Below are 25,633 nucleotides of genomic sequence, written 5' to 3'. Positions count from 1 at the left end.
GTTTTCCCGAGGACTTTATTTGGTACCCGAGAGGACAGGGAGGCCCTGCATCTAAAAGACGGTGTTGGGCCTCTTGGTGGTCAAGCCTGGCTTGCGCTGGCGAGGAAGGACCGGCGGGGCAGCGGGAACTTGATCTTGGAGTCATGGAACTGCCTGACTGCCGGCCGGCGGCGCTTGCTGGCTGCAGTGTCCTCCACCTTCGTGATCTGGATTGAGTGGGCGCGGGCACGGGCCGGGCCCCCAAGTCCCCCTAGCACAGGGTGACGGCGCCTGCGGTGGTCAGGTCGCCGTACTCCTGGTACGTGTTGCGGGTCCCGCTGCGGCAGTCGTAGCACGGCCACATACCAAGGTTCTTCACCCGAAGTGGGGATTTGTCGAACACTTGCCCACAGTAGACGGTTCCCCTTGAAGAGTTCTTCACCCTCTTCAGTTGAGATACGAAGTACCAGAAGCAGGACTTGGCAACGACAGGGTTGGGTGCAAAGATGCGCATGCGGGAGAAGGGCGGTGTGGGGCACCTAGGGGGCGGCAGCGCCTGCCGCCTCGTACTCGCGCAGCGGGCCCGCAGCCTTCAGAGCGTCCTCTCCGCCTTCGCCACCACCCACAAAAGGCCTTAGGAATTAAAATTTGCTGTTCATTTCATTTTGCTTACAAATGGCCTTTTTAATAGTTGTTTATGGCATACATGCACATACACAAAACTTGAAAGGTTTTCTGTTCCTGTTTTTGCTTGTGAAATAGTCAGTTGGGTCAGGAATCCTTCATTTGTATGAGCAAGTCCAAAGAAAACATGGCCAAGCATATGGCAGAATATCACATTCCAAGGTTGAAAGTCCCCTGGGCTGATCTGTCATGTCTGCTTCTGGAATTACTGTAAATTCCTTGCTTCTATATTGATTTGCTTGTAAATGTTACTGTAAAGCAAGGTTGGGGTGAGGAGGAACATTTTTTTTAAAGTCAAGGTTCAATGATCTAAAAAAAAATCAATTTGGTTTACCTAACAGTAAATGGAAGTCTTTCTTTGTAGCATCCTTTAAGAAATATAGGCAGCTAGCATTCTAACATAGACTTCAGCCTTGGGCAATTGAAACTTATAGTTTATAATAACTGGAGAATCTATGAAAATTAAATACAAGGACTGAATGTTTATTTCCTCATATTTAATCCCAAAGGGAACTATGCTCCATGTGACAGCTTTAGGCTTGTCTTTTCAATTTTTGGCTCTTGAATTTGTCTGATATATTACACTTATGTGGGTGGTTCTTATTTTTCCATTACCTTATTGCAAAGAGAGTTAATCATTGATTAGTAACACTTGCACTTAGTGATTTTTCCAAAACATCATAGAAAATGTTACACATAGTCTTGTTTTCCAGTGATAATAGTTTATGCTATTAAACTAGAACACTGGTCGTAAAAGCTTTAACCAAGTATGTCCTTCCAAAGGGAAATACCACATGGTTCTCCATGATATCTATTGCTATAAATATGGAGCTTTAGTTTATTTATTTTTCTTGTAGGAACATTTCACACCTGAATGCAAATTCAAAGAATCCGTGTTTGAAAACTATTACGTGACATATTCATCGATGATATACCGTCAGCAGCAGTCAGGCCGAGGGTGGTATCTGGGTCTGAACAAAGAAGGAGAGATCATGAAAGGGAACCATGTGAAGAAAAACAAGCCTGCAGCCCACTTTCTGCCCAAACCACTGAAAGGTAAGCTGCATATTACAGACTGTGGATTAAATGAGTAAGTATTCAAATGTCTTTTTTTAAAGATTGTATTTATTTATTTTTAGAGAGGGGAAGGGAGGGAGAAAGAGAGGGAGAGAAACATCAAAGTGTGGTTGCATCTTGCGCGCCCCCTGCTGGGGACCTGGCCTGCAACCTGGGCGTGTGCCCTACACTGGGAATCAAACCCACAACCCTTTCGTTCTCAGCCTAGCATTCAATCCACTGGTCAACGCACACCAGCTAGGGCTAAATCAGTCTTTTATCACACCTTTGAAAATGGGACATAATTCTCCATTATGGCATTTATACAAAAATTTAGTAACATTTTAAACACTTAAAAACATTAAAGCATCAACAATACCATCTAATCTCCTGATTTTAATTTTTCCATAGTATATTTCCATTTTACATATAATAACACCTTACTCAGGGAAAGTAGTTTAATTGCTAACTAAGGACAGCCAAGAACCCCAAATTATGCCAAAATGGTCCCTGGGCAGAAAAAAAGATGCTTAAATGTATGTATACTTAACACTTATTGGAAAGATCCTCAGAAGTTCCATAACAGCCCAACAATATAGTCCCAATAATTTTCATTTACAGTTTTATTTTCCAGTCATTTTAGCAGATTACTAGCAACTTAGGAAGGATGAATGATAGGGGTGGGCTACAGAATGTAGGAATGTGTTAGAAGTAGTGAGACATGGTAGAAAAGGAATAGAAAATGCAGGCAAAGCAGAGCAAGACCTCCAAGAGGTTACTGGCCTGAGTTTAGCCTTGGGGGTTTGAGTAGGGCAGGCTGCCTGGTCAGCCAGCCTAGCACTGCTCCACGGCACATTTTCTGGATCCAGGCTACTTGGATTCAAATCCCAGCTTTACCCTTTACTAACTGGATGGTCGTGGGAAGACTGTCCACATGTGCGTGCCTCAAGCTCCTTGTCTGTAAAGTATGGATGAGAGTAGGTTCTTCAGAGGATTCTTATGCGCATTAAAAGAGATAATGAATGCAAAGCACTTAGAACATTATGTAGCACATAGTAAGTGCTCCATAAACATAAGCTAGTACTGTTATTTACAGCATAACAATAGTATTTACCATTTCTTACATTAGGTATTGTGCTAACATCTAGACACTGGGAATTTCAATTTAAAGCATGATAGAAATCAGTATTTTTAAATGTTTTAAATTTTAGTATTTGGCTTGCACAACATGCTCTAGATCATATTTAAACTTCTAAGAGCTTTATTAAATTCATTTTTATCAGTCATCTCATATGCATAACCATAATGATGGAAATTAGGCATTAGAGTTCTTTACACACTACTTCACCAAGAGTAGATTTTGCTTAATCTGATCCAGTTCACTTCCTACTGAGTTCTTGAAAGTGGCATTTTTCATGTTTGGCCTAAAGCATGGAAGCCTAGTAACCAGAAGAAAAGTCGAGGGACAGTATGGTGTGCCCATTGAAACTTTTTGACACCATCTTTCTATGCTTTTCAGTGGCCATGTACAAGGAGCCGTCACTGCACGATCTCACGGAGTTCTCCCGATCTGGAAGCGGGACCCCAACCAAGAGCAGAAGTGTCTCCGGAGTGCTAAACGGAGGCAAATCCATGAGCCACAATGAATCAACGTAGCCAGTGAGGGCAAAACAAGGGCTCTGTAACAGAACCTTACCTCCAGGTGCTGTTGAATTCTTCTAGCAGACAGTCCTTCACCCAAAAGTTCAAATTTGTCAGTGACGTTTACCAAACAAACAGGTAGAGTTCACTGTTCTATCTGGAGTAAACTTTATCATCCAAACTAAAGCCCCATAATTTAGATTGAGCTTGTGCAAAACAATGCCAAGCATTATCGGTGAACTAAATCTGGGAGAAGGACTGCCCAATTTTCTCATGATCTCACTTATACTTTGGGAATGACAAACCACAATCATTTCACAGCACTAACGCTGATAAAAATTTGCCCTCCAAGCAAGAAAATTTAAAAGACCACAAATGCTCTTCAAAAACAAAACAAAAAATTAACCGCTTAAATGTTTTGTAGGGGCAAACAAAATTATGTGAACTGTGTTGTTTTCTTGGCTTAATGTTTTCTATCTACGCTTGATTCAAATGTATTCTTTCCTTTGGTATAGTGCAACTTTCTGATTTCTGAAATTCAGTGGTTCTATTGATTCTGTGTCACTTAATCCAAATCAACCAAATTCAGGGTTGGATCTGAATTGGCATCTCAGGCTCAAGGTAACAGTGTTCTTGTGATTTTACCATTTTTTTTTTTTAGATTTGTAGTATTCTGGTCAAGTTATTGTGCTGTATTTTGTGCATAGAAATTGAGTTGTTGTCAACCCCAGTCTGTAAAGATTACTTTTAAAAAAATTATCCTCAAGTGTAGATTTCTCTTAATTCCATTTGTGTTATCATGTTAAACTATTGTTGTGGCTTCTTGTGTAAAGACAGGAATTGTGGAACTGTGATGTTGTCTTTTGTGTTGTTAAAATAAGAAATGTCTTATCTGTATGTGTGTGAGTCCTTTTGTCATTGTATCTGGCACGTGAATATTGCGTACAAGGAAATATTAAGACTGGTTACCCCTAAACAACATATACTTATACTTGCTTCTGGAAAAGTGTTTAAGACTTAGCTAGGTTTCCATTTAGATCTTCATATCTGTTGCATGGAAGAAAGTTGGAATCTTGGCATAGAGTTGCATGATATGTAAGATTTTGTGCATTAATAATTGTTAAAATCTGTGTTCCAAAAGTGGACATAGCATGTACAGGCAGTTTTCTGTCCTGTGCACAAAAACATTAAAAAAAGTTGTTTAATATTTGTTGTTGTATACCCAAATACGCACCGAATAAACTCTTTATATTCATTCAAAGAAAAAATCCTTCGACATGTCTTTATTGCGTGTCTATTACTTACCGTTACCTGTCATAGAAACTGGAGTTAAATCTTGAATTATACATGAGATCACTGCCCTTAGATAATCTACAGTCTAGAGGTTAATATTAACATGAACACTCTTCAAAGTGTGTTTATTGTGCTAGTTATTGTACTTGTACTTCAGATTGAAACAGAGAATTCTCATTCGCATTCGGTGATGAAATTGTACAAATGAGACCTATGTTCTGGTATTCACTCTGCTGTTCATGCTATTTACCCTTTCTGTTGCTTATTTTTTTAGGTAGAGGGAAGACACAAAACTAAACATCTAAGGTCCTTTCCACCTCTGAGAACTGAAGGAAAATATAAACATTTTTAAGGTTTTTGACTTTTTCACTAGCACCCCAAAGCTGCCATTGCCTGGCATTACATGCTTCAGAGTAGTCAATATGAGAAAGTAAAAGTGGAGGAACAGGTAAAACATAATTGAATGGTTCTTTTTAGGCCATACATCAAATAAAGTTAATGGGACCCCAATCAGCATGTTTTTATACAGAGGGGAGGCTGCCCATTTCTAAGATGTTTCAGTCACATTCAGCAGGAGCTCCTAGCCCAACCCAGTTCAGTCACCTTGTGATTCTGTCTTAAGACCTTATCCTGCCTGATCTTTATAGGCTACCTGCATGAAGTGTGGCTGCCAGCCTAGCTTGGACTCAGGTGTCTTTGTACCATGTACCAGAAGTAGACGCACTCAACCCCCTATTAAGTTTTGCTAATTTTGAATCAGTAGAGAAGTGCATTGTTTCTCTCTTGGTCCAAGGCCTTTAGAGTTTAGTTTGTCATTATTCAGGAAAAGCGTTGGTCTGCTGGTAATAAACAAATCAGTACATCAGTGAAGCCTGGCATAGATAAGAGGTGGTCAAAATACCCCAGAAGGATCCTTTACTGCCAGCATTCTCCTTGAGCTGCTTCAAGTTGTTTTTAACAGAAGATGGGGTTTGTATAAGTCATAATTAAATAGTCACCCCCCCTAGGAATCCCCCCTACAAGTGATGATGCTTTCACGTATCTTCATCACACACACACACACACACACACACACACACACACACACACACTTACTTCACTAACATTTCTCATGGCAAAATATATTAGCCCTGCCGCATGTTTCATGAAAGAATAGGTTTGGATGGCACTTCAAAGATTGTTGGCTCTCAGACCTTTTGTGCACATCAGAAACACCTGGACTGAGATTGCTCAGCCGCACCTCCTAAGGTTTTGTTCGAGCAGGCCTGGGATGGGCTCAAGACTCTGGATCTATAACAAGTTCTGAGCTGATGCTGAGCCTGCTGATCCTGGGGAACCACACCTTGAGAACTACTGGCATACACTAATTCTTTCTTTGGGATTCAAAAATATGTATTATTAGTACAATTCCTCAAAAGCCCTGTGTCAAGGAAGCCTGCTTACCTTTGAGAAGTATTGCACTTGAAGTCATAGTTTCACAAAGCCCCTATGACCACTGCAGTATACTGGTGGGCACTCGAGCCTTTGTGGGCACCTGAGTCACCTGTGGTATTTAGTCTGCTTCCATGGTTTTAGCCTATGCTTGGGAGTCTGCTGACTCTCATGCCCCACAGCCTGAGAACCACTGCTGTGTGGCGGAGCTTTCCATCTTGTGTTGTCACCACTATCTCTGAGTGTGTATCCAATGCTTGCATTATATTGAGCCTGAGGGACAATAGAAGGGAAAAACCCCAACCACTTTCTTCAAGCTACTTAATTTAAAAGCAAAACAAATACCAGCTTTTTCCTCCAGTTGTTTGTACCTGGAGAGAAATATACTCATTGCCAGGGAATCCTTAAAGGATTGAGAGGGGAAGTGATCTGAGCTCTTCTCCCCTCCCTTGCCCCAGGCCTAAGCCAATCAAGTTCACTGAAGAATGTTTCAAAGACCCCTGCTATGTGTTCCCAAATTTTACAAGCATCCACTGTCCAAATGAACACTTGGATAAAAATGAATATCTAATAGGATCATCTCTCCATCTGCACCAGCTGATTATAACCATTTTATAGAGATGGGGTGACAGAATCAAAACTGATTAGGGAGGGAGGGAGAGAGGGAAACTCAATGTGAGAGAGAAACATCGATCAGTTGCCTCCCGCACACACCCCAAACGGGGACTGAGCTTGAGACCCAGGCATGGGCTCTGACCAGAAATCGAACCAGCGACCTTTCAGTCTGCAGAATGACGCCCAACCAACTGAGCTACACCAGTCAGGGCAGAACTGATAATTATTTTGAATGAATGTCATCCAAATGTGCCTTAGAAACCTCATTTAGCTGAAGCGTGTGTCCTCACTAGCATATCAATATTTCTACTAGTGGGATTTTCAAGGCAATCTAGGCTTTTTTAAAAAAGGTTTTATTCATTTTTAGAGAGAGGAGAAGGGAGAGGGAGAGAAACATCAGTGTGTGGTTGCCTCTCATGTGCCCCACACTGGGGACCTGGCCCACAGCCCAGGCATGTGCCCTGATTGGGAATTGAACCAGTGACCCTTTGGTTTGCAGGCTGGCACTGAATCCACTGAGCCACAGCAACCAGGGCAAATGTAGGCTTTTTCTATAATGCTTCCCTTAATTCTTTCGACCTCTACTTAAAGCCATTTCCACATTTGAGGTATTGATTATAGCAACACCCAGTTGCCATTACCAAACAAAATCTGTACAGGGATATGGCAGTGGCATACTGGGTGACCATTTCCAATCACGAAGTGGTACCCCAAGTTATTAACTGTATTTACAGTGACAACTTTTCATTGCTCAGAGTGCAAAGATGTGGTCCCACAGTTTGGCTTGCTGCAGTTAGCTATCTTAGGAACAAAGGATTCAGCAGGATTCCATGCTAGTTTCTGTCTCCTTGGGTGTGCCTTTTCCCACTAAGGATTGAGAATGCTACAAGCTGTATAGTATACTTGACAGGATATATCTCTAATTCTGGGCTGCTTTTTAGTTATAAATGAGAATAAGAAAAAAAAATCCTAACTTAGAGAAATAGCACTTGGGTCTTTCGTGGGCCATCACATCCCAGACCTTTTTAATCTCTGAACATAATGCTGCTTTTTAGAGTCAGTTTGAACTTCTTGCACAGAGAACAATAGCCTATGCCGAATCAATCAGCCGTTTTGCTAATACCACATGAGTACCAAGTGTCTGGTATTTGTTTCATCACATTTACTCTTGATTTAAAAAATACAGAAAAGTGCTTTGAGAATGCTCCAAGTCCTATGTGGGCATTCTTGAAGAGGTTTGTAACAGCTGCAATTTTGTCATCTTGCAGGAAGTCTTTCTATGATACACAGCATGGATGGTTTTCCGTATTAGAAGTCTAAACCAGTTAGCAAAATATCGATCCAATTTCCCTGTGTTCGTTAATTTTTTTCTCAAACGCTATGCCTCTCTGTCTGTCATACAATCACTGTACACGTGCACAAACAGAGAGATGTGCCCCTTAAGGGTCTCAGAGATGCTCTCTTCCTCTGGGGGTGGGGGGGGATGAACATGTCTGCCCAGTAGGGAGACTGGGACAGCCAAGATAAGAACCCAGGGCTCTCTGCCTTCTGGCACTGTCCCGCCAGCTATGGCACCTCTGTACACTAAAGAATATTGCCGATGTTTGTCCCACATGTCAGCCTATCTGCACATTTTTTACTCTAAATCATTGTGTGCACTCCTAAAATAATTTGTTGCCAATTCTGTAGAGTTAACAATTAGAGTAAGAAATGTACACAGGTGATGACTGAGTAAAGCTTGGCTCCTGTGAGTCAATTGCTCTACTTGTGGGCTCAGCGGATATTTATTACTTTATGAGCTGTCAATGCTGCACTGCACGTAACTGAGGCCTGGATAAAGCAGTCACGCAAGGATGAATGGATTGAGTCTGAGTCAATCTTGCAGGGGGAAAAAAGATACTCTGGGGTTTAACAACAGGGAAATTTTCTTACTGGGACTAATAAAGTGCAACTCCAATTGTAAGTAAATACTCAATTTTACATTCTTCATTATGTAAACCTCTCCATCACTAATACCCTTATACAAACTGGATGATTACAGCCAAAGTGTTCTTCTTTTAAAACTGCAAAGCCAAAAATGCATTAGTTCTAAAAGGCTAGCTGCACTACAGTTTTTCCTTGAATGTAGAACAGCTGAACAAACCAGCTTTAAAAATGTTTGCATTTCATGGACCTTAGGGACATTTTAAAATATGTTATCATTACATTCACCAACAATTTGAATGTCAAATACACACAAAACAAAGGCCTGTGTGTGTGCAGGTGTGTATGCGTTATGGGGAGGTAGGACACTAAAAGAGTCCTGCTTCCTACTCTCATGGAAGTTTCCATAAATAGACCTTCAAATTTCCTTGGAGCCACATGCATTAAGTACAGGGTGGGGTTTAAGTAGGTTTAAAGTGGTTCATATGGAAAATAATACAATAAATAAATAATAATACAAGAATACCCTCTGTGTTTTGCTTACTCAGAACTGTAAACCTACTTTTGCCTCACCCTGCACAGCATCATGTGACTAAACTCTGCTAGAAACCAAATACACAGGTTCTACTTTCTAGAAACTCTGTCTAGTGTAGTAGATAGACATGCAACTATCAAATTTAGTCAGATTATGGTAAGTGCTGTCATACAAACAAGGTGCCAGGATGAAAAGACTTGATTAGGGAGATTTGAAAAATTTCAAAGAGGAGTTAACTTTTGAGTTGAGTTTTAAAACATGAGTAGGAATTTAACAGCTAGAAAGCTGATGAGTATCCTTCTGTTTGCTAGATGAGATGCTACCTGATTCATTAATTACTTAATAAAGCCAATTAGATCTTCAAAAAAAAAAAAAGCTAGAAAGCTAATGTAGACGACTGTAAGCCAGAAAGAAACATTACAAGCCAAGGCACAGAGTCATGAAATAGCACTGAGTGTCCAGAAAACATTAATTAGCCTAGTAGCTGAACAGTAGGAGTCAAAACCCCTGGTATGCAAGAGATGCTTGGAAAGAGAACAATCTCCCTGCAATGCTTTATTCCTTTTGGTCTCACGGCCTGAAAGAGACTGTGAGCCATCTAGGTCTGGATATTGGGATGTCTCTGAAACCTAGTTGTTCTCTGTTTTCTATAAACTCAATGAGTAAATTATTCTCTTCAGTAGGCAAAAAACAAAGAAAATGATCTATGAGCAAAGTATGATTTACAGCCTTGCTTATTAAACTGGAGTGGATCAGCCTTACTAAACCCCTTGTCTATTGAACAGTCCATTCTCTGCTTGTTCTACAAAGAATTTGCTAAGCAATATGAACTGTTTGACCAGTACAATCATATAGAAAAAGAAAAAAAGCAGCAAGATGATGAAAAGAAAATGTTCTTCAAACAAATTCTTTCCATCCAAAATGTACATTTTAATGATTTTTATATAAACTTCATTTGGAATTTTCAGGTTTCCAAAATTATTTTAAATCATATCTCCTCTCTCTCTCCCTCCCTCCTTTCCTCCCTCCCTCCCTCCCTCCCTTCCTCCCTCCTCTCTTTCCCCCAATCCCTTTCTTCCCCCACCCCCACACACATCCACATACCCACACACAATATTTGTATACTTGTTAGGAGGAGAAGCTAAAATTTCTATATAATGTAATGTAAAATTCCCTAAGTGTATCAATTGATTTGTTTTGACAAATGTATACACCATGGAACCAGACCCTTGTCAAGATATAGAATATTTCCATCACCACAGAAATCTTTCTCTCCCTTCCCTGTCAACTCCCACCTACCCACAGGAAACTAGTGGTCTGATTTTTTCCATCTTAAATTACATATTTCCATTTTAGAACTTATTACAAATATTATCATACCATGTGTGTTCTTTATATAAGACTTCTTTTGGTCAGAACAATGTTTTTAGATTCATTCATATTGTCATATATTTCTTCCCCTTTTGTTGCTGAGTAGTAGTCCACAATATTTCTATCTCACAGTTTATTTATCTATTTCCTAGTTGACATTACCTGAGCTGTTCCAAATTTGAGCTGTTTCAAATAGAGCTGTTATGAACACCTTATGCACTGTTTTTGTGGAAATGTACTCATTTCTCTTAGGTAAATACCAAGGTGTGGATTTGCTGTGTCCTGGAGAGGGTGTATGGTTCATTTTATAAGATACTACTAAAACTTTTCCCAAACTAGTAATGCTATTTTTACATTTCTACCAGCAGGTTATAAAAGTTCCATTTGCTCCAAATTCTTGTCAACAATTGACATATCTAGTATTTTTAATTTTAGCCATTCTGGTGTGTGTGCAATGGTACCACATTTGGTTTTAATCAGCATTTCCTTGATGATTAATGATGTCAAGCACATTTTCATGTGCTTATTGGCCATTCATGTATCTTCCCTTGTGAACTGTCTGCCCTCCTATTTGCCCATTTATATTGCACTCTTTTGATTATTGATTTTTATATATATATATTTAAAATTCTTTTTTAATTTTTTTATTTTTAAATCATGTTTATTCTATTACAGTTGTCTCAGTTTTTCCCCCTTTGCCCCCCTCCACCCACTCCACCCTGCCTCCCGCTCCCACAGTCAGTTCCCACTCTGTTGTCCATGTCCATGGGTCATTCGTACCTGTTCTTTGTCTAGTCCCTTCCCCTCCTTTGCTCCATTGTCCTCTTTCCCATCCACTCTGGTACCTTTCAGTCTGCTCCATGTTTCCATGCCTGTGGTTTATTTTGTTCGTTAGTTTATTTTGTTGAATAGATGCCACTTATGGATGAGATCATATAGTATTTGTCTTTCACTGACTGGCTTATTTCACTTAGCATAATATTCTCCAGTTGCATCCATGTTGTTGCAAAAGGTAGGAGTCCTTTCTTTCCTTTCTTTTTAAATGCAGATTGATTTTATTTATTTATTGTTTTAAAAGACAAAATCCATTATAAAATATTAAGAAATTTAAATCCATTATAAAGTTGCAGCAATTAAAACAACATGACACCAACACAGAAATAATCAAGTAGATCAATGAAATATAATGAGCATTGTAGAAACAAACGTATATATCTATCTAACAATGTAATGTATGATTCAATTGATACTTCAAGCCAATAGGGAATATAAGGATTATTCAACAAATAAGGGGCATGGACCATAATTACTGGAAATAAAACAAATATAGAGCCCTATTTCACACATTATACAAAAAATACTCAGGTGGTTAAAAATCAATAGGTAAAATCTAAGGAGTTTTAGGAGAAAACACAAAATGATATTTTTCTTACCTTGAAGTAAAATATTCAAACCCAGAAACTATAAAGTAAAATATTAACAATATGACTATATCAAACATTTAAGACTATATAGTAATATACATATAATAAAGGTTAAAGGACAAGGAATAGAATAGGAAAATATTTGCAACATATCTGAAAAAGGGTTAATAGTTTTTCTTTTTATTTTTACAGAAGAAATTCTACAAACATTTAGTAAAAAAATGGATGAAGAATACCAAAAAGTCATTTAAAGCTTTTTAAAAAAATAATAGAAACAGGCAAGAAATATACAAAAACAGGTTTACTTTCAACAAATAATAAAGTAACAACTACAATAACACATCATTGTCACAATCAGATTAATAAGTATTAAAAAATATTGGTACTATCAAGTATTGGTGACTGTGAAAGGAACTGGGTATTCATAGACTCTTTTTTTTCATCTTCTTACGGCAGACCCATTAGCATATCTTGCAGTGCTGGTTTTGTGGAGGTGTATTATTTTAGTCATCTTTTGTCTGGGAAACTCCTTATTTTGCCTTCCATTTTAATTGAGAGACTTGCTGGGTAGAGCAGTCTTGGTTGTAGGCCTTTGCTTTTCATGACTTGGACTATTTCTTGCCATTCCCTTCTGGCTGGTAGTGTTTCGGTTAAGAAGTCAGCTGCTCACTGTATTGGGGCTCCCTTATATGTTGCTACCTCTTTCTCCCTTGCTTGCTTTAGGATTCCCTGTTTGTCTCTGATATTTGCCATTTTAATGATGATGTGTCTTGGAGTGGGCCTCATTGGTTCCTCTTGAATGGGACCCTTTGTGCTTTCTCGACTTGTGTGCCTTTTTCTCTCCTCCAATTAGGGAAGTTTTCCATCATGACTTTTTCAAACAGGTTTTCTATCCCTTCCTCATCCTCCTTCTGGTATCCCTATAATATGGATATTATTATATTTCAGGTTGTCCTGCATTTCCATAAATGCCTCTTCATTCTTTTTGAGTCTTTTTTCATTCTCTTGCTCTTTCTGGGAGCTATTTTGAACCTTATCCTCCAGTTCACTGATTCATTCTTCTGCTTCATCTAGCCTGCTTTTGAGTCCTTCTACTGTGTTGTTCAATTCAGAAGTTGTATTCTTCATTACCTCTTGTCGCTTATTGATAGTTTCTATATCCTTTTTCATGATGACATAGTTTGCAGTAAGTTCCTCGTAGTTTCCCTGTAGTTTTTTTGTAATTCTCTCTGAGTGCTTGAGCTCATTGAGCTTCCTTAGAACCGTTGTTTGGAACTCAGTATTTTATAGTTTACTTGCCTCTATTTCATTTAGTTCTCTTTCTGGGGATTCCTCCTTTCCCTTCAAGCGGAGGGTATTTCTTTGTCTTCCCATTATTTGTGAGACTCTTCTTTTTTGCTCCTGCTTCTTAAATTGATCTGTCTGGATACCCTGACTTTGCGGTGTGAACTTCTGTTGTAGGAGACCGCTGTTTTTTCTTTCTGGATCTGCCTATGATGATGTCAGCTGTTGACCCTGCCTGCCCTTAGGCAGTCTGTTTGAGACTTCCAGGAATCTACTGTCTGTGGCTGTCTCGTTCAGCTGTTAATCCACTCACTCTGCACTCAGCAGGCTGGTTTAGACAGGGTGGGGCGGAGTCCCTCCTGGGGCTGGGGCTATTGGGTTCTCTCACTTTGTTGTCACTCAGGGGGAGTGGTCTCTGCCTGAGCAAGATGGCTGCTTCCATATGGGGGAGTAGTCAGCACCGGGATCCTGCCAGCTACTCTCTCAGTTCTCTCCCCAAAGCCTCCTTCCCCAGTGTCTCCTCAGGCATCTCCAGCCCACTCTGCCCCCGCCTTTGTTGTAGCCAAGGGTAAGTGGCTGCAAATAAAAATTTGTGTCTTGGCCCTTTAAACAGTTCTTTACGCCTCCAGCCGCCTGTCTCTGGCACAGAGCAACTGTGCCACTTTTCGCAACTGGCTGTTATCTGTGTACTTTCTGGGCTCTGGTGCTGTGGGCTAGAGATCCCCACTTTTGCTTTAGACCCTGCTCTTCTCAGGGGGATTCAACTGGCCGTTTCAACATCCTTCTGGTGCTGCCGCCTATGGGTGCTCTGCCCGCTTTCTTGAGTTTCTATCACACTCCTTCCCAGTTAGGTTGTGCTAAAGCTGATTCTTCTGTCTGTCTGAGGTTACAAGGCTCCTCTCTCACTATTGTTCAGTTGTTTGTTCCAGGTGTTTTCTCCACAGTTTAGTTGTAATTCCAGATTGGTCCTGGGAGGAGGTCAGTGTGACTTCCACTCACTCCTCCACCATCTTGATTCTCTAAAATTCTTTATATAACCTAGATACCAGTCCTTTGTCAAATATATGCTATGAATATTTTCTCTCACTTTTTGACCTTTGTATCTATTTTCCTCTTCTTTGCTTTTATTATTATATCTACGATCCAGCTCAAATGAATTTTTGTATATGGTGTAAGGTACTAATTGAAGTTTTCATTTTTAAAATATGTGGATATACAGTCTTTCCAGCCCCACTGGTTGAAAAGAATTTTCTTTCTGCCTTAGGTTGTTTTGGTTTTTTTGTTTGTTTGTTTGTTTTTGGTTTTTGTCAGAAATCAGGTAACCATATATGTGTGAGTCAACTTCTACACTATTCGGTCCTACTTACATATTCTTTATATTTTTATCCAGTACAATACTGTTTATATTACTATAACTTTGTAGTAGGTTTCAAAGTCAGATAATGATTCCTTCAGCTTTGTTCTTTCTTATATTGATTTTGAAAATTCTAGGTCCTTTGCTAGTAGCTGGAGGTGCCCCTCAAGGCTCACACTTCAGACTTCTGCCCTTTTACTTTTCCATCCCCTCAAAGTGCTCATGTGATCTCACATTTTCACTCATCATTGCTGCTGTCTCTGAAATCACTTCCAGCTAAGTCCAATTTATGCCCCAAGCCTATGTGTACATTACCTAAAGCTCAGACAGTTCTTCATGTTCTTTTGTTCTGTTGCTCTTATTTCAGCAACAAAATTATTTTTGAAATATACATTAGTAAATACTGACAAATCTCTCTCTCTCTCTGTCTCTCTCTCTTTCTCTCTCTCTGTCTCTCTCTCTCTCTGTCTCTCTCTCTCTCTCTCATTTTTTTGTCTTTTACACAACTGACCTCCCAATACATCCATCTCTCAGTCCAGGCTCCAGATGATTCCAACTCATTGCCTCCTGAAGAAATTCATATCATTGCAGAAAGAAGCTTAGTGTAATTTAAATTTTACTAGAATTTGGGAGACATGGGACTTTTAGCCATCTCGCTCACTTGCTTAATGACTTAGGATAAGTCACTTCTCCTCTCTCAGTTTTTTTCATTTGTAAAGTGAGTGGTTTGGAATCAATGGTGTTTAAAGACATCCCAGTTATCCTAACCTAAATTATATTGAGGGCTGTTATGGTCTGAATGTTTGTGTCCCCCCAAATTCAGGTGCTGAAATGTTAATGCCCAATGTGATGGTATTAAGAGGTGGGGCCTTTGGGAGTCTTAGGTCATGAGGGTGAAGCTTCATGAATAGGATTAGTGTTTTACAAAAAGACCCCACAGAGATCCATTACCTCTTCCTCCATGTGAGGGCACAAGAAAGGTGGACCCTGGAAGCAGGACGTCACCTGACAGTGCTGGTCCTCTGATCTCAGACTTCCAGCCCCTCAAACTGGGAGAAATAAAGTTTTGTTTTTTATAAGCCACTCAGTCTGTGGCATTTTGTTACAGAAGCCAGAATGGACTCAGAGAAGTACCTTTTAGCTATCTGATGACAGAAAGATATTTCAGTGAAGTCCTTCCCTCAAAACACAGTACCTAGGTAATTCCCAGTGTGTTTATACTTTTTAAAAAAGATTTTATTTATTTACTTCTATAGAGAGGGGAAGAGAGGGAGAGAGAGAGAAACATCAATGTGTGGCTGCCTCTTGCACACCCCCAACTGGGGACCTGGCCTGCAACCCGGGTCTGTGCCCTGACTGGGAATCAAACCAGGGACCATTTCTTTCACAGGCCGGCACTCAATCCACTGAGCCACACCATCCAGGGCTGCCAGTCTATTTATACTTTAATTTGGCCCTGGATCTAGACCTATTTTAGGACTGCACCATATTTGGACCTCAAACTCTGAAAGTAAAACCTCTCATAAAAATGGTAAAGAACATAAAATATGCTACCCTTATTATCAAGACTAAGGACTAAAAAATGAAAAACCTTCCAAGAACTATGACCTCACCTTCCACAATAAGTCATTCATTTATCAAACATTTATTGAGTTCTTACTAAGGTCCGCATCTTATGTACTGAGTACTTAGGTACTCAGAATATAGGAATGAAATAAATATGGTCCGCACCCCAGAAAAGAATATAGTCAAATGAGGAACAGAATGTCTTCAAATAAATTACCCCTATTGACCAGAATGCGGTATAATATCTGCAAAGTGTTACAGGACCATATTCTGATAAAGTAGCAACATCATAGCAAATACTAAAGTTTATACCACCAATTATGGAACTTGAGTCAGTTCAGTCCCTTGGGCTGCAGGATTCTTTTAAGGAAAACTTGTCTGCCCCTTCTATCTTGGTATTGCTAGCGTGAGAACACATCAAAGATGTTTCATTTTCTCACAACCAGAATTGTTCCCAGAGAATAAAATAGAAACATAGCGGCAAAATGCCCTAGATCTAAAACTACCCTTTAGTGAGGTTGACAGACTATCTTTCTGAAAGTCACTATTAAACCTTTACAGAGTAAAATTTTAACAAACACACACAAATAAGCAAGCCTATACTCCCACAACTCCCTCCATTTAAAGCATCAGTATAATTGTTTACTCTGATAGCAAAAGATAGTGTTTGTGAACCTTTATTTCTGCCACGGTATTCACTCAAATCTATCTACCCTGGTTCCTTTCAATTCCTGGTTACTAGTTCTGACTCCTTCCCGTATCTTCTCTCAACATGAAGAAAGCTATGACAATGTAGTTGAGAGCAATGCTACAACTGTAGGAATAAGCAGGAGCCTACTCTGATTGATTTCTTTATATTTTTATCTTGAAGTAATTATAGATTCACAGAAGATGCAAAGAGTACAGAGAAGTCCGTATGCTTTTTACCTAGTTCACCCAGGGTTAACAGCCTACATAACTATTGTACAACACCAAAAAAAGGAAATTGACATTTGCTACAATCCAGAAACCATATTTAGATGCCACGAATTTTACAATGCACCCATTTGTGTGTGTATGTGTGTGTGTGTGTGGTCCCATGCACAGTTATCACATGTATAGATTTGTGAAAATAAATGAAATGAGTCTAGAAAACATACAGAATATTTTTTGTTCTTTTTTATCAAATTTATGGGGGTGACATTGCTTAATAAAATTAAAGAGGTTTTAGGTATACAATTCTTCATATATCATCTGTATATTGTATTGTGTGTTCACCACCCCATCCCAAGTCTCCTTCCATCACCATTTATCCTCATTGACCCTCTTCTACCTTCGTCAGTGTCCCCCTTCCCTCAGGCAATCACCATACTGTTGTCTATGTCCATGAGTCTTTCTTTTTTTCTTTGCTTAATGCCTTCACCTTTGTCACCCAGCTCCCAACCGCTCCCCTCCGACAGTTGTCAGTCTTTTTTCTGTAACTATGAGTCTGTCTCCACTTTGTTAACTTATTTTAGTCATTAGATTTCACATATAAAGGAAGACATATGGTACCTGTCTCTCTCTGGGTTATTTCAGGTAGCGCAATACTATCCAGATCTTAGCAATACTAATATTTGACAAAATATACTTTAAAACAAAGCCTATGGAAAGAGACCAAGAAGGACACTACATAATGATAAAGGAACAATCCAACAAAAGGCTATAACCCTTGTAAACATTTATGCACCCAACATAGGAATACCTAAATAGAGGGTCTGGCACAAATAACACCCCTTTTTTATTACAAAATCATAAGCATGCCATTTTGTAACATAACAATATCACACTCAAACATGCCATATTAGGTAAAATGTTCAAATTCAAACTAAAAATTATTACACCTATGTTATTACCCTATGAACCATACTCAAGCAGGTATTACTTCTGCCAGACCCTATATATAAAGCAAATCTTGATGGACATAAAGAGAGAGATTGACAGTAATACAGTCATAGTAGGGGATTTCAATGCCCCATTAACACTAATGGATAGATCTGTGAGACAGAAAATCAACAAGGAGACAGAGGCCTTAAATGACACACTGGATCAGATTAATTTGATATCTTCAGAAATTTCACCCCAAAGCAGCAGAATATACATACTTTTCAAGTGCACATGGAACATTTTCTAAGATAAACCACATGATAGGACACAAAACAAGTCTCAATAAATTTAAGAAGTTTGAGATCATAGCAAGCATCTTCTCTGACCACAACTGTATGAAAATAGAAATCAATTACAAGAAAAAAAATGAAAAACACACAAAGAGAGGGAGGCTAACTAACATGTTACTGAACAATGAATGGGTTAACAATGAGATTTAAAAAAATCAAGAGATACCTTAATACAAATAAAAATGAGAACAAAGAAACCCAAAATCTATGAGACACAGCAAAAGCAGTCCTAAGAAGAAAATTCATAGCATTACAAGAGTATCTCAGGAAACAAGAAAACTCCCAAATAAACAATCTAACTTAACATTTAAAGAAACTAGAAAAAGAACAGCAAGCAAAGCCCAATGTGAGTAGAAGAAAGGAACTAATAAGAATCAGAACAGAAATAAATAAAATGGAGTCTAAAACAAAAATACACAATGTCAATGAAGCCAAGAACTTGTTCTTTGTAAAGACAAAGAAGTTTGACAAAACTTTAGTCAGACTCATCAAGAAAAAAAGAGAAAGAACCCAGGTAAATAAAATCAGAAATGAAAGAGAAGAAACAACTGACACCAAAGAAATACAAAGGGTTATAAGAAAATATTATGAATATATGCCAACAATTTGGACAATCTCGATGAAATGGATGAATTCCTATAAACATACAATCTTCTAGAACTGAATCAGGAAGATTCAGAAAATCTGAATACACAGGTTACATGTAATGAAATTGAAGCAGTAATCAATAAACTCCTAAAAAACAAAAGTCCTGGACTGAATTTTTTCACAAGTAAATTTTACCAAATATTCAAAGAAGAAATAATACCTATTCTTTATCAAATTATTCCACAAATTTCAAAAGGGGAGAAAACTTTCAAGCTCAGTTTACAAGGCCAGTATTATCCTAATTCCAAAATAGACACAACAAAGAAAGAAAATTATAGGCCAATATCCCTGATGAACATAGATTCCAAAATCCTCAACAAAGTATTAGAAAACCACATCTAGCAATACATTAGAAAGATCATATACTATGAAAAGTTGGGATTTGTCCCTGGGATGCAGGACTGGTACAATACCTGAAAATTAATAAATATGATACACCACATAAATAAAATGAATAAAAATCACACGAGTATATCAACAGATGCAGAGAAAGCATTTGATACAATCTAGCACCCATCTATGATTTAAAAAAAAAAATCTCAACAAAGTGGGAATAGAGGGAAAGTAACTCAATCTAATAAAGTCTATATATCACAGACCCACAGCCAATGAGCAAAACTCATACTCAATGAGCAAAAACTAAAAATGTTTCCCTTAATATTGGTAACAAGATAAGGATATACTGGAAGTCCTACACACAACAATCGGACAAGAAAAATAAATAAAAGGCATCCAAATTAGAAAGGAAGAAGTAAAACTGTTATAATCTGCATATGACATGTACTATATATAAAGAATCCTACAGATTCCACCAAAAGAGTTACTGGAACTAACAAATGGATTCACTAAAATGGCAGGATCTAAAATGTAAAGACAAAAAATAAATATACAGAAAGCAGTTGCATTTTTATACATCAATAATAAATTAAAAGGAAAGGAAACTAAGAAAACAATCCCATTTACAAATGCATCAAGAAATAATGAAATACCTAGGAATAAACATAACCAATGATATAAAAGACCTGTACTCAGAAAATTATAAGAATCTAAAGAAAGAAACTGAAGAAGATACAAATAAGTGGAAGCATATACTGTGATCAAAGATTGGAAGAATTAACATCATAAAAACGTCCATACTACCCAAAGCCATCTATAAATACAATGTAATGCATATCAAGATACCACTGGCATGTTTCACAGAACTAGAACAAATATTTCAAAATTTTATATGGAATCACAAAAGAATCAGAATAACACAGCAATCCTGAGAGAAAAGAACAAAGTTGGAGGAATCACGCTACCAGATATCAAAGTATACTACAAGGCCATCATAATAAAAACAGCATGGTACTGGCATAAAAGCAGACATAAAGATCAATGGAACAGAATAGAGAGCTCAGAAATAAACCCACATCTTTATGGTCAATTAATCTTTGACAAAGGAGGCAAGGATATACAATAGGGAAGTTAGTTTACTCAATAAATGATGTTGGGAAAATTGGACAGACGTACAAAAAAATTGAAAATTATTAATATATCATCTTCTTACACCATACACAAGAATAAACTTAAAATGGATTAAAGACAAATATTAGACTCAAAACCATAAAAATCTTAGAAGAAAACATAGCCAGTCAAATCTTGAACATTTCTCATGTTTTTTTTCTGATATACCTCCTCAAGCAAAGGAAACAAAAGAAAAATAAACCAATAGGACTACATCAAACTAAAATGTTTTTGCATAGCAAAGGAAACCATCAACAAAATAAAAAAAAAAAAACCCACTGAATGGGAGAACATATTTACCAATGATACATCTGATAAGGGGTTAATCTCCAAATTTTACTTTTTACTTGAGTTTATTGGGGTGACACTGGTTAACAAAATTACACAGGTTTCAGGTGCATAATTCTACAACACATCATCTGTACACTGTATTTTGTATTCACCACCCCAGGTCACCTTCCATCACCATTTATCCTCCCTATAAAGAATTTATAAAGCTCAACATGAAAGAACAAAACAACCAATTAAAAAATGGGCAAATAAACACTTCTCCAAAGGGGACATACTAATGGCCAATAGACATATGAAGAGATTTTATGCCGATTTAACTAAAGAGCTTAGATTGGGGGCTGGCACATTGTAAATAACAAATGTTCACTGTATTATATAACACAAAAATGCAGGTATAAAACAAACACAAGGCTCAAATATGTGCTTAATGCATCATTATGGCTACTTATGCTACTGTTATTGTATCATCTGTTTTGGAAACTGACATAGGCATATAATGCAGCAATTGGTCTTTGTTAGACAACCCCCTACATAAATGAGTACATATGTCATTATGGTGAAAGAATGATAATTTTAATTATTAAATATTTAATATGTGGCTCTGTAGAAAATTTTTAAAATATCAAAAGGTATAAACTTTTCTTTTTAAAAAACTTCTGCATGGCTAGATAAAACATCAACAAAATGGAAACGGAACCAACTGTATGAGAAAACGTATTTGGCAATGATACCTCAGACAAGGGTTTGATCTCCAAAATATATAAAGAACTCATGTGACTCCAGTCCAGAAAGACAAACAGTCCAATTAAAAAATGGGCAAAGGACCTCAACAGACACTTCTCCAAGGACATACAGAGGGCCCATAGACACATGAAAAAAGGCTCAATATCACTAGCCATTAGAGAGATGCATGTTAAAACCACAATGAGATACCACTTCACACCAGATCAGAATGGCCATCAATAACAAATCAACAAACAACAACTGCTGGCAATGTTGTGGAGAAAAGGGAACCCTAGTCCACTGTTGGTGGGAATGCAGACTGGTGCAGCCACTGTGGAAAACAGTATGGAATTTCCCCCAAAAACTCAAAATGGAACTGCCTTTTGATCCAGCAATCCCTTTGTTGGGACTACATCCTAAGAATCCCGAATCACCAATTCAAAAGGACCTATGTACCCCAATGTTCATAGCAGCATTATTTACAATAGCCAAGTGCTGGAAACAGCCTAAGTGCCCATCAGTAAATGAGTGGATCAAAAAACTGTGGTACATTTACACAATGGAATACTGTGCAGCAGAAAGAAAGAAAGAACTCCTGCATTTCGTGACAGCATGGATGGAACTGGAGAGCATTATGCTAAGCGAAATAAGCCAGGCAGTGAAAGACAAATACCATATGATCTCACCTGTAAGTGGAACTTAAGCAACAAAACAAACAAATGAGCAAAATAGAACCAGAGACTTGGAAATAAAGAACAAACTGACAGTGACCAGAGAGGGGAGGGAGGTAATGGGGAAAGAAGGGGACAGGGCAAGCAAAGGAACATGACTAGAGGACTCATGGGTACAGAAAAGGGGTGGGATTAAATATGGGAGTGGGATAAGGGTGAGCAATGGGGAGAAGGTCAGGACAACTGTAACTGAACAATAAATAAATAATTTAAATCACCAAATTAAAAATGATCACTAAATGTGAATGAGTGTATGTGAATATACATTTCTTGGGAATGCGGAAGCCTATGTTTTCTAATCCTCACCTGAGTATATGTTTATTGATTTTAGAGAGAGAGAGAAACGTCAATCAGTTTCCTACCGTGTCCCAATCGAGGATTGAACCTGCAACCTAGGCATGTGTCCTGACTGTGGATCGAACCTGTAGTCTTTTGGTGTACAAGACAATACTCCAACCAACTGAGCCATCTGTTACATCATGGCTACTGAAACAAAAGTATCATGGAATACCAGAGCTAGAAGGAATCTTAGTTTATATTCTGCTATGTCGGGCCTTGAAAACATGCCTTTTCCTGCCAATCTCTTCTATTTGTTTATTCCTGAGGTTTGTATTACAGATATGGGATAGTCTACTATTCTTCTGCATGGTTTTGTTGGGAACTATACTCTAAGCCGAACTTTTTTTACAGATGAGGAAATGGAGAAACTGAATGTTTAAATCCCTTGCCCTGTTGACAAACCTTGTAAGTAAGCTTTTAGTTCCCAGGCCAATGTACTTCAAACTATACCTCACTGATTGGACTGGGGTGCATTAGATTCAATGTCAAGTGTCATTTAGCAGGACATTTACATTTTGAAGTGGGACATTAATTTTCCTTCTGAATGCCTGTGTATCTTCATAAGTTTAAAGTGAATTTCAGGAATTCTGCATAACATGGGACTTGAATAAAAGTGTCTGCCTCTTCCCAAATCTCCATCTATGGCAGTGGTCCCCAACCTTTTTGGCTCCAGGGACTGGTTTCATGGAAGAAAATTTTTCCACAGACTGGTGGCAGGGTGGGATGGCTTTATAGCCTGCCACCAGATGCAGCTTAATCGTCACTTGCCACTCACTGATAAGGTTTTGATATGAGTCTTCAAGCCATTGATTTATTATGGTCTCTGTGCAGTCAAACCTCTCTGCTGATGATACTCTGTATTTGTAGCCACTCCCCAGCGCTAGCGTCACTGCCTCAGCTCCACCTCAGGAGCATCAGGCATTAGATTCTCATAAGGAATGCGCACCCTAGATCCCTCTCGTGTACAATTCACAGTAGGGTTCATGTCCTTATGAGAATCTAATGCCTCCACTGATCTAACAGGAGGCAGAGCTCAGGAAGTAGAGCGATAGGGAGCAGCTGTAAATACGGATGAAGCTTCACTTACCTCCTGCAGCCTGGTCCCTAATAAGATCTATAGAATAAGCATAGAAATTTAAAAAAATGGCAGGAGAACTGTTTTATCTCTCTGGAAAGCAGGTAAGGGTGCTATTAACGTATAGTAAGTTTTCACTTAATGTAATGAAACCTATTTTGCCACAGGCTAATTCCTATAAACAAGAATTAAGTTCCTATGGCATCTCATCAGTGTTATGACAAATTGACGTTGAACAAAATGATATTATTCAAGGGCCTGTTGTACTAGAAATTTCAAGGAACTTCTTCTAAATATTATGATAATCATCATATGGAAGGTGCAAATCCCAGTCTCATCTCTCTTCTGAAAAGGCATTAGAGAATTATGGCCAGTGTAGAGGCCACGATGGAAGTGGGCAACCATTACCACTTCATTTAAGAATGGCAGGGGCTGAAGGCAAGGATGACCCTTAATGTGGTTGTGAAACAAACCTCCTTGAGTACCCTTTGCCAATAAAGAGCCATAATAGCAACAAGAAGCAACCCTGGAAAGCTCCAGGATGGAAAGAGCTACTGGGAGCAGGTAGCCAGCTATACAGATGCCTGCATTTCTAACAGCCCTGGGAAGAAGGCCAGACAGAGCCATTAAAGAACTGGAATCTAAAAGACATCTGAGAAAGAAAAGAAAGAAAGAAAGAAAGAAAGAAGGAAAGAAAGGAAGAAAGAAAGAAAGAAAGAAAGAAAGAGAGAGAGAGAAAGAGAGAAAGAGAGAAAGAGAGAAAGAGAGAAAGAGAGAAGGAGAGAAGGAGAGAAGGAAAGAGAGAAAGAAAGAAAGAAAGAGAGAGAAAGAAAGAAAGAGAGAGAAAGAAAGAAAGAGAGAGAGAGAAAGAAAGAGAGAAAGAAAGAAAGAGAGAAAGAAAGAGAGAGAGAGAGAAAGAAAGAGAGAAGGAGAGAAGGAGAGAAGGAGAGAAAGAGAGAAAGAAAGAAAGAGAGAGAAAGAAAGAAAGAAAGAGAGAGAAAGAAAGAGAGAGAAAGAAAGAGAGAAAGAAAGAAAGAGAGAAAGAGAGAAAGAAAGAAAGAGAGAGAGAAAGAAAGAAAGAAAGAGAGAGAGAAAGAGAGAAAGAAAGAGAGAAAGAGAGAAAGAAAGAAAGAGAGAGAAAGAAAGAGAGAGAGAGAAAGAAAGAGAGAAAGAAAGAAAGAGAGAAAGAAAGAAAGAGAGAGAGAAAGAAAGAAAGAAAGAGAGAGAAAGAAAGAAAGAAAGAAAGAGAGAAAGAAAGAAAGAGAGAGAGAGAAAGAAAGAAAGAGAGAAAGAAAGAAAGAAAGAAAGAGAGAAAGAAAGAAAGAAAGAAAGAGAGAGAGAGAGAGAAAGAAAGAAAGAAAGAGAGAAAGAAAGAAAGAAAGAAAGAAAGAAAGAAAGAAAGAAAGAAAGAAAGAAAAGGAAGGAAGGAAGGAAGGAAGGAAGGAAGGAAGGAAGGAAGGAAGGAAGGAAGGAAGGAAGGAAGGAAGGAAGGAAGGAAGTACATCTGAATCCATAAAGTTGTCCCATCACTCAATGGCTTTACCAAACAGAAGGAAGATATCACAGAGAGATGAAAATCTCTGGGATTTCCCAAAGCGCTTTCTCTATCACTCTTCATTCTCTGCTCTATCACCCTTCAAGAGAATCAGCCCATTCTCTTGAAGAGCAAACTGGTAATAGTGAATACACACAAGGAAAATCCACTCACATTTGTCTGCGTGTATGGAAAAAAAAACTCATTAACAGTGTCTAAAAAGATGTCTTTATTTCAGTGATGGAAAAGCCAGAGTTAGGCAATTTAAGGCTGGTACAGCAGCTACTCAGGGATGTCATTGAAAAAAATCTAAAATTTTCTCTTTTTTTTTTTAATTTTTCAATTACATTTGTCTCCATTTACCCGCCACCACTTTCCCCTGCCCCACTTACGCCCACCTCCCACCCTCAATCCTTCCCCATCTTGTCTTCCTCC

The 25,633-nt window shown here is 38.5% G+C and overlaps 1 protein-coding gene and 1 pseudogene across 4 annotated transcripts in view; one reads left to right on the top strand and one right to left on the bottom strand.

The window, feature by feature from the left end:
• Positions 1-4,628, top strand: part of FGF13 (fibroblast growth factor 13) — a 497,959-nt gene extending 493,331 nt beyond the window's left edge. For all 4 annotated transcript variants that reach the window (XM_054579559.1, XM_054579560.1, XM_054579562.1 and 1 more), the window contains 2 exons: positions 1,521-1,719; positions 3,239-4,628. In XM_054579559.1, the coding sequence (XP_054435534.1) occupies positions 1,521-1,719; positions 3,239-3,375 (336 nt within the window). In that variant the 3' untranslated portion in view covers positions 3,376-4,628. The remainder of the gene's footprint in view (positions 1-1,520; positions 1,720-3,238) is intronic.
• LOC129075477 (60S ribosomal protein L18a-like) lies at positions 52-1,459 on the bottom strand (annotated as a pseudogene).
• Positions 4,629-25,633: the final 21,005 nt, after the last annotated feature.

The sequence above is a fragment of the Pteronotus mesoamericanus genome, unplaced genomic scaffold (assembly GCF_021234165.1).
Source record: "Pteronotus mesoamericanus isolate MK-2021 breed Mesoamerican mustached bat unplaced genomic scaffold, CSHL_Meso_final contig_55, whole genome shotgun sequence".
In the NCBI taxonomy this organism is placed as follows: domain Eukaryota; kingdom Metazoa; phylum Chordata; class Mammalia; order Chiroptera; family Mormoopidae; genus Pteronotus; species Pteronotus mesoamericanus.
Note: the sequence above shows the minus strand (reverse complement) of the source record. Positions and strands in the feature narration are given on the sequence as shown.